General features: G+C 44.0%; 1 protein-coding gene across 1 annotated transcript; it reads right to left on the bottom strand.

Moving 5' to 3' along the window:
• Positions 1-11,239: 11,239 nt before the first annotated feature.
• On the bottom strand, positions 11,240-13,903 carry LOC121578528 (vasopressin V2 receptor-like). Its single transcript, XM_045224066.1, has 3 exons — positions 12,966-13,903; positions 12,662-12,809; positions 11,240-12,387 (listed from the first exon to the last, which is right to left on the bottom strand). The coding sequence occupies exons 1-3, from the start codon at positions 13,825-13,827 to the stop codon at positions 12,252-12,254; spliced, it is 1,146 nt and encodes a 381-aa protein (XP_045080001.1). The 5' UTR covers positions 13,828-13,903; the 3' UTR covers positions 11,240-12,251.
• Positions 13,904-14,369: the final 466 nt, after the last annotated feature.

Here is a 14,369-nt window from a genome sequence, read left to right as displayed (position 1 = left end):
GCCACTAGGTGCGCTGCCTCTGGATGAACGTTTTCCTGTTTACTTATGGCCTTAGACAGCTCATTGAGTGCAATCTTAGTGCCAGCATCGGTTTGTGACGGTAAATAGACAGCTACGAAAAATATAGATGAAAACTCTCTTGGTAAATAGTGTGGTCTACAGCTTATCATGAGATACTCTACCTCAGGCGAGCAAAACCTCAAGACTGCCTTAGTATTCAATTTTATGCACCAGCTGTTGTTTACAAATATACACAGACCGCCACCCCTTGTCTTACCGGAGTCAGCCGTTCTATCCTGCCGATGTAGCGTATTTCCCGCCAGCTGTACGTTATCCATGTCATCGTTCAGCCACAACTCGGTGAAACATAAGATATTACATTTACATTTTAGTAGACGCTCTTATCCAGAGCGACTTACAGTTAGTGGATACATATTTTTTTATACTGGCCCCCCGTGGGAATCGAACCCACAACCCTGGCGTTGCAAACGCCATGCTCTATCAACTGAGCTACATCCCTGCCGGCCATTCCCTCCCCTAGACGACGCTGGGCCAATTGTGCGCCGCCCATGAGTCTCCCGGTCGCGGCCGGCTGCGACAGAGCCTGGATTCGAACCAGGATCTCTAGTGGCACAGTTAGCACTGCGATGCAGTGCCTTAGACCACTGCGCCACTCAGGAGTACAGGAGTATTACAGTTTTTAATGTCCCGTTGGTAGGATAACCTTAATCTTAGGTCGTCCAATTTATTTTCAAATGATTGAACATTGGCTAATAGGATTGATGGAAGAGGCAGTTTACTCGCTCGCCATCGGATCCTTACAAGGCACCCCGACCTACGTCCACGATATCTCCATCTCTTTCTCATGCGAATGACAGGGATGTGGGCCTTGTCGGGTGTCTGTAGGATAAACTTCGCGCCCGACTCGTTGAAGAAAAAATCTTCATCCAATACGAGGTGAGTAATCGCTGTCCTGATATCCAGAAGCTCTTTTTGGTCATAAGAGACGGTGGCAGAAACATTATGTACAGAATAAATTACTAATAATGCGAAAAAACACACATAATAGTACAATTGGTTAGAGGGCTGTAAAACGGCAGCCATCTTCTCCGGAGCCATTACCATTGTTCAAGGCATGGGGGTTGCCATAGTGATCCAGACAAAAACCACATGTCCGTTGTTTCTATAGTGATATTGGCCTGCCGATGCCAATAATGCCAGAGCATCAGAGATAGAGTTAATGAGTCTGTCTCTAATGTGTCAGAGATGTTTTGTGTCCACAGTGTTCTGTCATTGTCAGCTACAGGTAAATGCCAAAATAAAGGAAACCCTTGAGTAAATGAGGGATACAAAGTATATTGAAAGCAGGTGCTTCCACACAGGTGTGGTTCCTGAGTTAATTAAGCAATTAAAACATCCCATCATGCTTAGGGTCATGTATAACAATTGTCCTTGTTATTTAGAATCCTTGGTATGTCCCTACCCAATTGAAGTTGAAATGTTAAATGGTTAAGGTTAGGGTTAGGTAAGGTATATGGTTAAGGTTATGGTAGGGGTTAAGGTTTAGGGTAGGGATGTCCCAAGAATCCCGGATAGCATTAACCGTTAAAAAATGGTCAGTTGCACATTATTTTGGCTACCATGGCTAGAAGAGATCTCAGTGACTTTGAAAGAGGGGTCTCAAAGGAGCATCGGGTGTCACGTTCGTTCAATGGCGGGTCAGACCAAGGCGCAGCATGATATACGTACATGTTTATTAACTTATAAACACAACGACAAAACAACAACCGAAACGTGAAGTCCAAGGTAGAACACACAACATACCTTACACGGAACAAGAGCCCACAACTAGACAGTGCCAATAGGCTGCCTAAGTATGGTCCCCAATCAGAGACAACGAGCGACAGCTGCCTCTGATTGGGAACCACACCGGCCAACATAGAAATACACATACTAGATACAACAACATAGAACATTCACACCCTGACTCAACATATAAGAGTACCCCTGAGTCAGGGCATGACATCGGGGTTTAAAGGGTGTGTGTGTGTGTGTGTGTGTGTGTTGGTTCTTCTATCTTTGTAGGGACCTAAAATCCCCAAAAGTCCCCACAAGGATAGTAAAACAAGGAAAAGTATTCCTCGTGGGGACATTTCCCACGTCCCCATGAGGACAAAGGCTATTTTAAATTTAGGGGTTAGGATTAGGGTTAGGGTAAGGGTAAGGGGTGAGTGGTTAGGTTTAGGAGTTAGGTTTTGGGTTAGGGTTACCGTTATGGTAGCAGTTAGGGTTAGGGGTGAGGGAAAATAGGATTTTGAATGGAAATACATTTTAGGTCCCCAAGAGGGTAGAACAAAATGTGTGTGTGTGTGTGTGTGTGTGTGTGTGTGTGTGTGTGTGTGTGTGTCTCAGTCTCCAGATCTCAACCCAATTGAACACTTATGGGAGATTCTGGAGCGGCGCCTGAGACAACGTTTTCCACCACCATCAACAAAACACCAAATGATGGAATTTCTCGTATAAGAATGGTGTTGCATCCCTCCAGTAGAGTTCGAGACAATTATAGAATATATGCCACGGCACATTTGAACTGTTCTGGCTGCTCGTGGTGGCCCAATGCCCTATTAAGACACTTTATGTTGGTGTTTCCTTTGTTTTGGCAGTTACCTGTAGGTCTGTCATGATAACTGCCTGTCCCCCTTCCCCTGCCTCCCTGGTAGCCTATCAGCTGGCTGGGTACAAAGCAAAGCCAAGTCATTGTTTTGGAACATAGTGTTGGTACCATTACGAGTTCAGGCCAGGACAGTGGAGTGACTTGAGGTGTGTTTGGTTTAAATATGTATATGGAGATGAAATGGTATACAGATGGATTCTCCCTAGTCTAGTGCTCATCCCTCACACACACATTGCTGGAGGATACATGAATTATCAATTTCTCACTTTTTTCCCTTTCACCCTTTACTCATTTTAGAAACCAGCCTTTGACGAAGTGGAGGAATACGAGGTTTGAAATGGTGCTTCTGGAGTTACATCAGGCCTCTTACGTTTACCTTTAATAACCTGCTTGACTGTTATGTCTGAGATTAACAGTAACTGTTTGTATCACGTATCAAAAGGTTTGTGTGTTTGTGCCTGTCAGTATGCTTAAGTGCAAATGAATGAGCCTTCAAGTGTTTCAATTTGCAGAACTTTGAGGAACAATACATCTTTGGCACTAAAGCCATGATTATAGGACGTAGACTGATGTTGTACACTGCTCAAAAAAATAAAGGGAACACTTAAACAACACATCCTAGATCTGAATGAATGAAATCATCTTATTAAATACTTTTTTCTTTATATAGTTGAATGTGCTGACAACAAAATCACACAAATTATATCAATGGAAATCAAATTTATCAACCCATGGAGGTCTGGATTTGGAGTCACCCTCAAAATTAAAGTGGAAAACCACACTACAGGCTGATCCAACTTTGATGTAATGTCCTTAAAACAAGTCAAAATGAAGCTCAGTAGTGTGTGTGGCCTCCACGTGCCTGTATGACCTCCCTACAACGCCTGGGCATGCTCCTGATGAGGTGGCGGATGGTCTCCTGAGGGATCTCCTCCCAGACCTGGACTAAAGCATCCCCCAACTCCTGGACAGTCTGTGGTGCAACGTGGCGTTGGTGGATGGAGCGAGACATGATGTCCCAGATGTGCTCAATTGGATTCAGATCTGGGGAACGGGCGGTCCATAGCATCAATGCCTTCCTCTTGCAGGAACTGCTGACACACTCCAGCCACATGAGGTCTAGCATTGTCTTGCATTAGGAGGAACCCAGGGCCAACCGCACCAGCATATGGTCTCACAAGGGGTCTGAGGATCTCATCTCTGTACCTAATGGTAGTCAGGCTACCTCTGGCGAGCACATGGAGGGCTGTGCGGCCCCCCAAAGAAATGCCACCCCACACCATGACTGACCCACCGCCAAACCGGTCATGCTGGAGGATGTTGCAGGCAGCAGAACGTTCTCCACGGTGTCTCCAGACTCTGTCACGTCTGTCACATGTGCTCAGTGTGAACCTGCTTTCATCTGTGAAGAGCACAGGGCGCCAGTGGCGAATTTGCACAACCCCCACCTGTGGACGTCGGGCCCTCATACCACTCTCATGGAGTCTGTTTCTGACCGTTTGAGCAGACACATGCACATTTGTGGCCTGCTGGAGGTCATTTTGCAGGGCTCTGGCAGTGCTCCTCCTGCTCCTCCTTGCACAAAGGCGGAGGTAACGGTCCTGCTGCTGGGTTGTTGCCCTCCTACGGCCTCCTCCACGTCTCCTGATGTACTGGCCTGTCTCCTGGTAGCGCCTCCATGCTCTGGACACTACGCTGACAGACACAGCAAACCTTCTTGCCACAGCTCGCATTGATGTGCCATCCTGGATGAGCTGCACTACCTGAGCCACTTGTGTGGGTTGTAGACTCCGTCTCATGCTACCACTAGAGTGAAAGCACCGCCAGCATTCAAAAGTCACCAAAACATCAGCCAGGAAGCATAGGAACTGAGAAGTGGTCTGTGGTCACCACCTGCAGAACCACTTCTTTATTGGGGGTGTCTTGCTAATTGCCTATAATTTCCACCTGTTGTCTATTCCATTTGCACAACAGCATGTGAAATGTATTGTCAATCAGTGTTTCTTCCTAAGTGGACAGTTTGATTTCACAGAAGTGTGATTGACTTGGAGTTACATTGTGTTGTTTAAGTGTTCCCTTTATTTTTTTGAGCAGTATATTTGTGTCAAAGTGACAGCTTAACATCACAGGGACAAGGGGGACCTTTGGAACATTAAACTGTGTTTGTAATTATCACACCAACAAACTCAGTGCCCTTCCTCTCTCCATGTCAGGACTTGCTACGAACCGCACACATTAAGATTTCTGATCATAGTTGTCATTATATTCCTGTCTGGATTTGTGCAAGTTTACATTTTTCTTAGCCTAGATTTCCTAGAAGATTAAATAATTACATCTTGAATGTCGGCACATTTAAAGCCAGCGTACACAGGATTCCAGTTCAACCCCAGTGAAAGAGCCTCTGTGTATAAGCCTATAAGTATTGTGTCTAATTGTGAAGGCAGAATATTGAAACCCTGGCTGGCCTAAGGCATAGACAGCATTTCTAGGGCAGGACCCCAGATCGTTTTCAGTTCACAACAACAACAACATTAACCTGTGTCTCAGGACAGCCTCAAAGAACTTGGACATCCCCTGAGTCTGTTCTTAGTCTGAGGTATAGAACTGTTAGATATGTGTGTGTTTGTGTCTCTCTGTGTCCATGTCAGTGTGTATCTGAAGTACAGAACTATTTGATTTGTGTGTGGTTGTTTATGTGTCTTTCTGTGTCCATGTCAGTTTGTGTATGAAGTATGCTTCAAATTCGTACATGGTTGTACAACTGTGAGTCATAATGTTGCTCAGATCAGACTGAAATGAGACTGACACACACACAAACACACCGTGGCGGTCTTACCATTAGGCAACTTAGGCAATTGCCTGGGGCCTCACATCATCCGGGGCCTCATGAACTTGGCATACATTTTGTTTAATAATACATAATTTCAGTTGTCTTGTCTTCCTCCCCCGCTTGTGGCCCTCCTCCGCTCCTGAGTAGGGTACTAGGGGGTAACTAGCCCCCCCTAAGAACAATGTCTAATTACTGACACAAAAAAGCAACGTGTATGGATGAAGGTCATGTTTAGGCGAATAAACTATAAAGGGAAATATATGGCTACAGTTTACACTTTTTTAGTTATTTCATGAAATATTGTTTTATGTACCAGGGTTGCCAGTACCGGGGTTGTCAGTTACCCCGGTAGAAGATTATGGCATAGGGTTTCACACAAGCGTGTTAAAATTCATTTAATCAGTTTTATTTAGAAATTCTTTAGTAAGTAATAGTTAAAAGCTAAGTCTAGTTGTCTTATTTTAATTATTTAAATAAAATATCTTTGTTGTTCCTTTTCCATACAATCCATTATGTACAATTGCACTAAATATTATTTGAATAATACAAGATTTTTAATCCCAGCAGTCTTTAAAATGACATTCAGGAGCAAAAGGTTTTCAATAGTTGTTTTTAATTCATTCAAAAAAATATTCATTGGAATATAATATTGGAATGGAATATAATTAATAACATTAGAATATAACATTTAGTAACAATAACTTAACATTGATGTGGCTCTTATGCTCTGCTATTGAACAATTTTAATTTGTACATAGGTCACAAATAAAGCTATCCCCAGTAAAATTGGAGCCAACCTCCTGCACTGCTCACACTTAATCCAGTCCACACCTGTGACTGAAAACAGGGGGAGAGATGCCAATTGAAAAGCTCTATCTTAAAAACGTAGCTAGCTATATGACATAAGATGCTGTGTAAAATAGCTAAAAGGCTATAAAGTAACATTAACTGTAAAGCTATCAGTCACTAGTGGAAACATTTACAACTGCAATTAAGTTACATTATCATTTTAATGTATTTAACCTCAGACGATCTGGTAGTAAGGTTGCACCTAGCAGCTTATGCTAACTAGCTAGTTGGCTAGCATTTACTGCTAGTGAAGTTTCTAGCTAACAAGTTAGCATAAACTAGCTCTGTCAGAGTGACCATCGGGTTCTTGGTCACCTCCCTGACCAAGGCCATTCTCACCCGATTGGGGGGGGGGGGCATAACCGAGTTTGGGAAACCCTGCTGTAGAGTAAGTGTTTTCACATATAGTCCTCTTTAAAATAACCGATCTCAGTCCTCTTAAAGTGAACTCAGTTATTTTTGTATTCACATTGCCCTTGCCTTTGAATGAGGACTCAAATCTTTTGCCAGTTCACTTCACCCATTTTGTGGTCCGAGTCTTCTTTGCATTCACATTGCTATGTTTAGAAAGGAACCAATATATTTTCCCAACATTCACTCAATGCACTCTGCGTTTTTACAAAGGGCAGGTCAAGCCATTTCATCAGAACATGTTATCGGACAGCTAGAGATACAGTACAGGTAGGTTACTTTTTTTTTACATTTTGGAAGCTAATCGATTGCATTTAGTTAAAAGATTACATAATAATTGCAATAGGAAGATACTATTAACATGTAAATAGTATTGGTAACAGAATAAACAGCAGAATAATAACTGCAGATTAAATAATGCTGTAATTGATCATTGTACACCCAATGTAGGCTACTGCCCCTTTAAGAGCTAGAATTTATGTTGTACCCTATGTTGTGATTCTCACCAAATAGAGCATGTTGTTGCTTCTCACACTATTCAAACTCGACAATCGAATAAACATTTTATGAAGCTCTCTTGTTGATCACATATTGCTAACAAATAATCGGAACTAAAAACTCCACATATATTTTTGAATTACTGTGCATCCTTGACAATCATTAATCAATATTCAAAACCAGCACAAGTTATTTTCTGCGAACCTGAACGGCATCATCTAGGGTGTGTTCGTAAATTCAATCTGGAGTGCCAGAGTGCGCTCTGGACAGTCGTAAACCAGGGAGTTGGCAGATTGCCCATTAATAAATTCAGACCGTTTTGCTCTCGGAGCGTTCAGAGCGCACACTGGACGCTCTGTCCGAGGAGTAGGGTTGATCCGAGCGTTCTGACCTCACAACGGCAGTCAAGCACCCAAGCTAACTGGCTAAAGTTGGCTAGCTTGCTAGCTACTTCCAGACACAAATGAGAGCACACCTCACTCTGACCATTTTACTAGCCCTAGCAGAGCTGGTTAGGCTGTTTTCATGTTATCCATATCGTTGGTGACTGTAACTGTGCTGCTGGCAACAATTTAATTACGCTTTTTTGCAGGGCGTTTACTGACACCGGCCATATTCAACTGGTGTTGAGCGTTCGTAAATTCATCAGTTATTCTGCGCTCTGGCACACTCAGACGAGAGTGCTCTGAAATCGGAGTAGATAGCCAGAGCGAATTTACGAACGCACCCCTTCTTTCTTTTGTGGCACCAATGTGAGGGGTTATGGCAGTGGAAACGGTGTTGCAGTAGTCTAGTGTGTGGTGCGGGAATAATGACAAGCGAACCTGGGGAGCTTTGTGTTACATTGCCCTGAAAAAGGGAACCCGAGTACGGAATTCAAGCGAACTGAACTCAGACCACCTGAGACGGTCACAGTTCGGTTCGCTTCGGGGACTCTTTTGAGTGGTCTGAGTTTCACTGCACAAACAAATAAGTGAAACACACTGAGTTCACAAAAATGGCCTGAAAGGGACCAAGTGTGAAAATATCCTAAGGATATAGTCAGGGGGAAACTATGGCAACCAGCTCTTATAAAGATACAGACCGGTCTGCCAGGCTCCTAAACCTAGCCTGGTCCCAGGTCTGTTCGTGTTCTTGCCAACTCCATTGCTGTCAGTAACCAGGTTTCCATCTAATGCTAGTAAAGTAAATGTTGGATAGAAAATGTTGTGACCGGCCTGATGAAAACAGCAAATGTGTTGGTAAACTTTTCAAATGTCGACAAAACAAAAAACACTAGATAAAATGGGATCGTTTTGTACAATTTATTATGCGAGAAATTGCGGTGGAAACACCTTTGTGCGCATATATATATACTGTAATACTTTTTGGGACACTGTAAAGTCCATGGAAAATAAGAGCACCTCCTCCCAACTGCCCACTGCACTGAGGCTAGGAAACACTGTCACCACCGATAAATCTACAATAATCGAGAATTTCAACAAGCATTTTGCTACGGCTGGCCATGCTTTCCACCTGGCTACCACTACCCCCGACACCAGCTCTGCACCCTCCGCTGCAACTTGCCCATGCCAGCCCCGCTTCTCCTTCACACAAATTCAGACAGCTGATGTTCTGAAAGAGCTGAAAAATCTGGACCCCTACAAATCAGCTGGGCTAGACAATCTGGACCCTTTCTTTCTAAAATTAGCCGCCGAAATTGTCGCAACCCCTATTACTAGCCTGTTCAACCTCTCTTTCGTAACGTCTGAGATCCCCAGAGATTGGAAAGCTGCCGCGGTCATCCCCCTCTTCAAAGGGGGTGACAATCTAGATCCAAACTGTTACAGACCTATATCCATCCTGCCCTGCCTTTCGAAAGTTTCTGAAAGCCAAGTTAACAAACAGATCATTGACCATTTCGAATCACACCGTACCTTCTCCGCTATGCAATCCGGTTTCCGAGCTGGTCATGGGTGCACCTCAGCCACGCTCAAGGTCCTAAACGATATTATAAACGCGATCGATAAAACACAGTACTGCGCAGCCGTCTTCATCGACCTGGCCAAGGCTTTCGACTCTGTCAACCACCGCATTCTTATTGGCAGACTAAATAGCCTTGGTTTCTCTAATGACTGCCTCGTCTGGTTCACCAACTACTTCTCAGATAGAGTTCAATGTGTCAAATCGGAGGGCCTGTTGTCTGGACCTCTGGCCGTCTCTATGGGTTCAATTCTACAGGGTTCAATTCTCGGGCCGACTCTATTCTCTGTGTATATCAATGATGTCGCTCTTGCTGCTGGTGACGCTCGGATCCACCTCTATGCGGACGACACCATTTTGTATACATTTGGCCCTTCATTGGACACTGTGTTAACAAACCTCCAAACGAGCTTCAACGCCATACAACACTCCTTCCGTAGCCTCCAACTGCTCTTAAACACTAGTAAAACTAAATGCATGCTCTTCAACCGAACGCTGCTTGCACCCGCCCACCCGACTAGAATCACTACTCTCGGCGGGTCTGACCTAGAGTTTGTGGACAACTACAAATACCTAGGTGTCTGGTTAGACTGTAAACTCTCCTTCCAGACTCACATTAAGCATCTCCAATCAAAAGTTAGATCTAGAATCGGCTTCCTATTTCGCAACAAAGCCTCCTTCACTCATGCTGCCAAACATGCCCTCGTAAAACTGACTATCCTACCGATCCTTGACTTCGGCGATGTCATTTACAAAATAGCCTCCAACACTCTACTCAGCAAATTGGATGTAGTCTATCACAGTGCCATCCGTTTTGTCACCAAAGCCCCATATACTACCCACCATTGTGACCTGTACGCTCTTGTTGGCTGGCCCTCACTACATATTCGTCGCCAAACCCACTGGCTCCAGGTCATCTATAAATCACTGCTAGGCAAATCCCGTCTTATTTTAGCTCACTGGTCACCATAGCAACACCCACCCGTAGTCTGCGCTCCAGCAGGTATATCTCACTGGTCATCCCCAAAGCCAACACCTCCTTTGGCCGCCATTCCTTCCAGTTCTCTGCTGCCAATGACTGGAACGAACTGCAAAAATCTCTGAAGCTGGAGACTCTTATCTCCCTCACTAACTTTAAGCGTCAGTTGTCAGAGCAGTTTACCGATCACTGCACCTGTACACAGCCTTTCTGAAATTAGCCCACCCAACTACCACATCCCCATATTGTTATTTATTTTGCTAATTTGCACCCCAGTATCTCTATTTGCACATCATTTTTTGCACATCTATCATTCCAGTGTTAATACGAAATTGTAACTATTTTACCTCCATAACTTACTACATTCGAACACACTGTATATATATTTTCTGTTGAATTTTTGACTTTATGTTTTGTTTACCCCATATGTAACTCTGTGTTGTTGTTTTCATCGCACTGCTTTGCTTTATCTTGGCCAGGTCGCACTTGTAAAGGAGAACTTGTTCTCAACTGGCTTACCTGGTTAAATAAAGGTTAAATAAAATAAATAAATAACTATCATATCTAAGTAAACTTGGAGTCACGCGATGATATGTTGTGTGGTCCTCCCACTACGACTCGGGAAAGCATACAGTTTATTAGGCTACAGATTAAATAAATTATGATGGACTTCACACAGGGTGGTAAAAGTGCACGGTGATGAGCTTGATGCTCCTTTCCAAAACATATTGAGGGTCTTACACTGGTGACATATGATCAATGCTTGGCTGCCATTTGACAAATAAAAGTAATCTCGCTCTTTCGTCCATAATAATCTCATCATGTAGGCTATACGTGCGCTCTAGCCAACAGCGCTCAGATATAGTACTATACAGTATCTTCGCCCTGTTGGCTGGCTACAGCGCACGTCCCAATACCAGAGTGGGCACACTTGCAACCTTTTTTGTGAGAAAAACCATCTGTAGAGTTGAAAATGCGATGGAAACCCATTGAACTTGTATTTTTTTATTCGATACATGGGAATTTATCGGCACAATATATTTTTTATCTTGCAACAAGACAATTTGATGGAAACACATATTTGGTGCGAAAATGCGCATATTGTTTTTATGCGGGTTTTTGCATATTAATTTGCATGAAAATCTGTCCAATTGGATGAAAACCTAGCTATTGACCCACTAAAATGGGGTTGTTTATTTTATAATCGCTTGCACTACAAAATTATTACTGTCTTTCTCCGTTTACAACATAGAAAATAAACATTAGAGAAGACTTTCATACATCGTTTTTTGTATGTACAATGTTAAGGTTTTCCAAAAATCTGTCTAGTCTCTCTAAAGTTGGCTTGTAGGCCTATCTTGTTAAAAAGCTACATCAAACTTGGACTGTCTCTGTGAACACACAGCTTCTATTTTGTAAATGATTATTTCACCATGTCTCTGCCTGGCATCATAAAAGCACTAAACAGCTTCTCCACTGTTGATGATGAAAGTTTGATCGTTTACAATATATTTATTAAATATAACAATAATCACAGGCAGTAAATGCATTCTATAGGCCTACTATACAATATTTTGTCAAACAGTTTGCAGGTGTTAACAGTGGTTTTGTTAGATTAGATTTTGACATTTATTCACAAAAGGTACCAAACTACTCTATTATCTGGACTCCATCGACATGTTGACCACACCATGACCCCTTTGTCACAATTTCTCTCATTCCTATGTTGTCTGCCAGAGGTTTTACAACCGTGATTTAGCTCCCTGTGACGCCCAGCACCAGCCTACAGCATCAATGGGCTGTCTTCATCCATCAGCTGTGGTTTACCCCCCAGGATTTCGCGCGTATTTGTGCACATACCCTACTGTCCGCTCATAATTATCACACCTATTTCTGGCTCCATTATAGTGAGTGCTTTAATCGCCCCGAAGGATCACTTGACATATCTTGACCATGATATCGAGGGAGTAAATAACATGGAAATAGCCCGTCATTAGAGCTGCCCTTGACTCACGGTCCGTTACCTGATTGACCGTGCGTGCCTCTAGTCACTTGCTTCCCCACACACCCGGGGGATATGAAAACCGTGCGCTCCATTTGGAGTCTGAAATGCTTTTGAAGCTCATGTAGAGCGAGCTGACCACTGTTGCCTCATCATTAATGGAGTCTTTCCCTTCGGACGGACTCCGGCACAGCACCATTTACATTTACATTTACGTCATTTAGCAGACGCTCTTATCCAGATCGACTTACAAATTGGTGCATTCACCCTATAGCCAGTGGGATAACCACTTTACAATTTTATTTTATTTATTTATTTATTTTTTGGGGGGGTGGGGGGGGTAGAAGGATTACTTTATCCTATCCCAGGTATTCCTTAAAGAGGTGGGGTTTCAAATGTCTCCGGAAGGTGGTGAGTGACTCCGCTGTCCTGGCGTCGTGAGGGAGCTTGTTCCACCATTGGGGTGCCAGAGCAGCGAACAGTTTTGACTGGGCTGAGCGGAAACTATGCTTCTTGGGCAGCTGGCGGCTGAAGAACAGGTAGATGCAGGGGTTTGTGCAGCTGTTGAGACTCGCCAATAGCATCAGTATGGTGAACGTCGCCGCTGCAATGACAATAACACAAGGAGAAATTACGCACAGGTAGACTAGCCTACCCAAAATCAGTGGGCGTGTAAACAATAAAGGACTAGGCTATATCGACAGTCATAATTGTTGACTTTATTATTTAGTTATAATAAGATTGATATCCATGTTCTTACTTTCCGTCGGCGCGTCCGTGTCCCAAACAGACCAAAGCTGGACCATGAAGAACGGAGCCCAGCAGATGATGTAGGCGAGCACAATAACCACCGTCATCTTCACGGTCTTGATTCGTGCTTTGGACATCCCGGCCACGCTGCTGGTTCTGGAGGGCAGTGGAAAGGCCACCCCGCTGCCCCCCTCCTGATGCGTCTTTAGGTAAAAGTTGACCTGAGTGACTCGACAGATTCGCACCTGGCACACCACCACGGTCAAAATGGGCAAGACAAAGATGACCAGCGTGGTCCAGGTGATGTAGGTCTTCAGGCCCCAGGGCTGGATAAAGTCCGCCCAGCAGTCGAACACCCCGGGCGCCACCTGGACCCTCGAGAAGATGAAGATCTGAGGCAGGCCGCCCACGAGGGAGATCGTCCAGGCGAGGCACACTGGGATGTTCCAGCGCACGTGCCTCCTCTGAAACTTGACCATGGGGTTGCATATAGCCTGGTAGCGGTCAATGGTCATCACCACGATCATGTAGGTGGACGCAAACATGCCCACTACCTGCAGATACTTCACCAAGCGGCACACCAGGTCTGGTCCGATGAACCTGTCCATAATGTCCCACATGAGCTGCGGGCAAACCTGGAAAAACGCCACCACAAGGTCTGCGATGCACAGATTGAACACGAAGACACGCATCCTGGAGACCTGTTTGCGCCGCTTCCACAGAACCAGTAAATTCCAGGTATTCAGGATAGCCGCGCTGACGAAGATAACGCTGAGCAGCGCGATCTCTACTTTGGCCAGGTTCTCATCTCTGGGCGTGTCCTCAACATCCATCAGACTGAAGTTACCGAGACTTCCGTTAAACGGGTGCATGGTTTACTGATGGAGAGCGAAGAGGGGGCCAGCAACTTTCGAAATTACAATTAATTAATGCTTATAAAATACTGACATCATCACATCTGTCTACAATTTTGAATTAACCTAAATGTCCAAATAACTAATAGCCCAATGATTTCAATCCATCAAACATTATTTTATTTTTTTAATAGGACCATAGGCTAAAGAAACGTATGCCTGTAACTTAAACAAAGGCAACTTACTGATAATTCGTTTGATTGAAGTGCGCAGGAGAAGTCTATTGATGAGGTGTTGCAGTGGTTGCTCTGTGTTTTATATTATTCGCATGGGAGCAGGGTGGGGTGGAGCTTCAGCACCACAGTCCGCGCGCACAACGGCTGCCGCCTTTCATGACTAAAGAGCCCTGTCCACTCTAGCGAGAAGTCTCAAATATGAGCACTTGTATAATTTTTTTAAATGTCAATATTGTTTTTCCTTTTAGTGTAACGCTCTCGTTTTTTATTTACAGTTCGGTCAGCTAAAATCAAATAAAATCCAAGTCAAATGTATTCGTCACA

Source organism: Coregonus clupeaformis, chromosome 12, assembly GCF_020615455.1.
Source record: "Coregonus clupeaformis isolate EN_2021a chromosome 12, ASM2061545v1, whole genome shotgun sequence".
Taxonomy (NCBI): Eukaryota; Metazoa; Chordata; class Actinopteri; order Salmoniformes; family Salmonidae; genus Coregonus; species Coregonus clupeaformis.
Note: the sequence above shows the minus strand (reverse complement) of the source record. Positions and strands in the feature narration are given on the sequence as shown.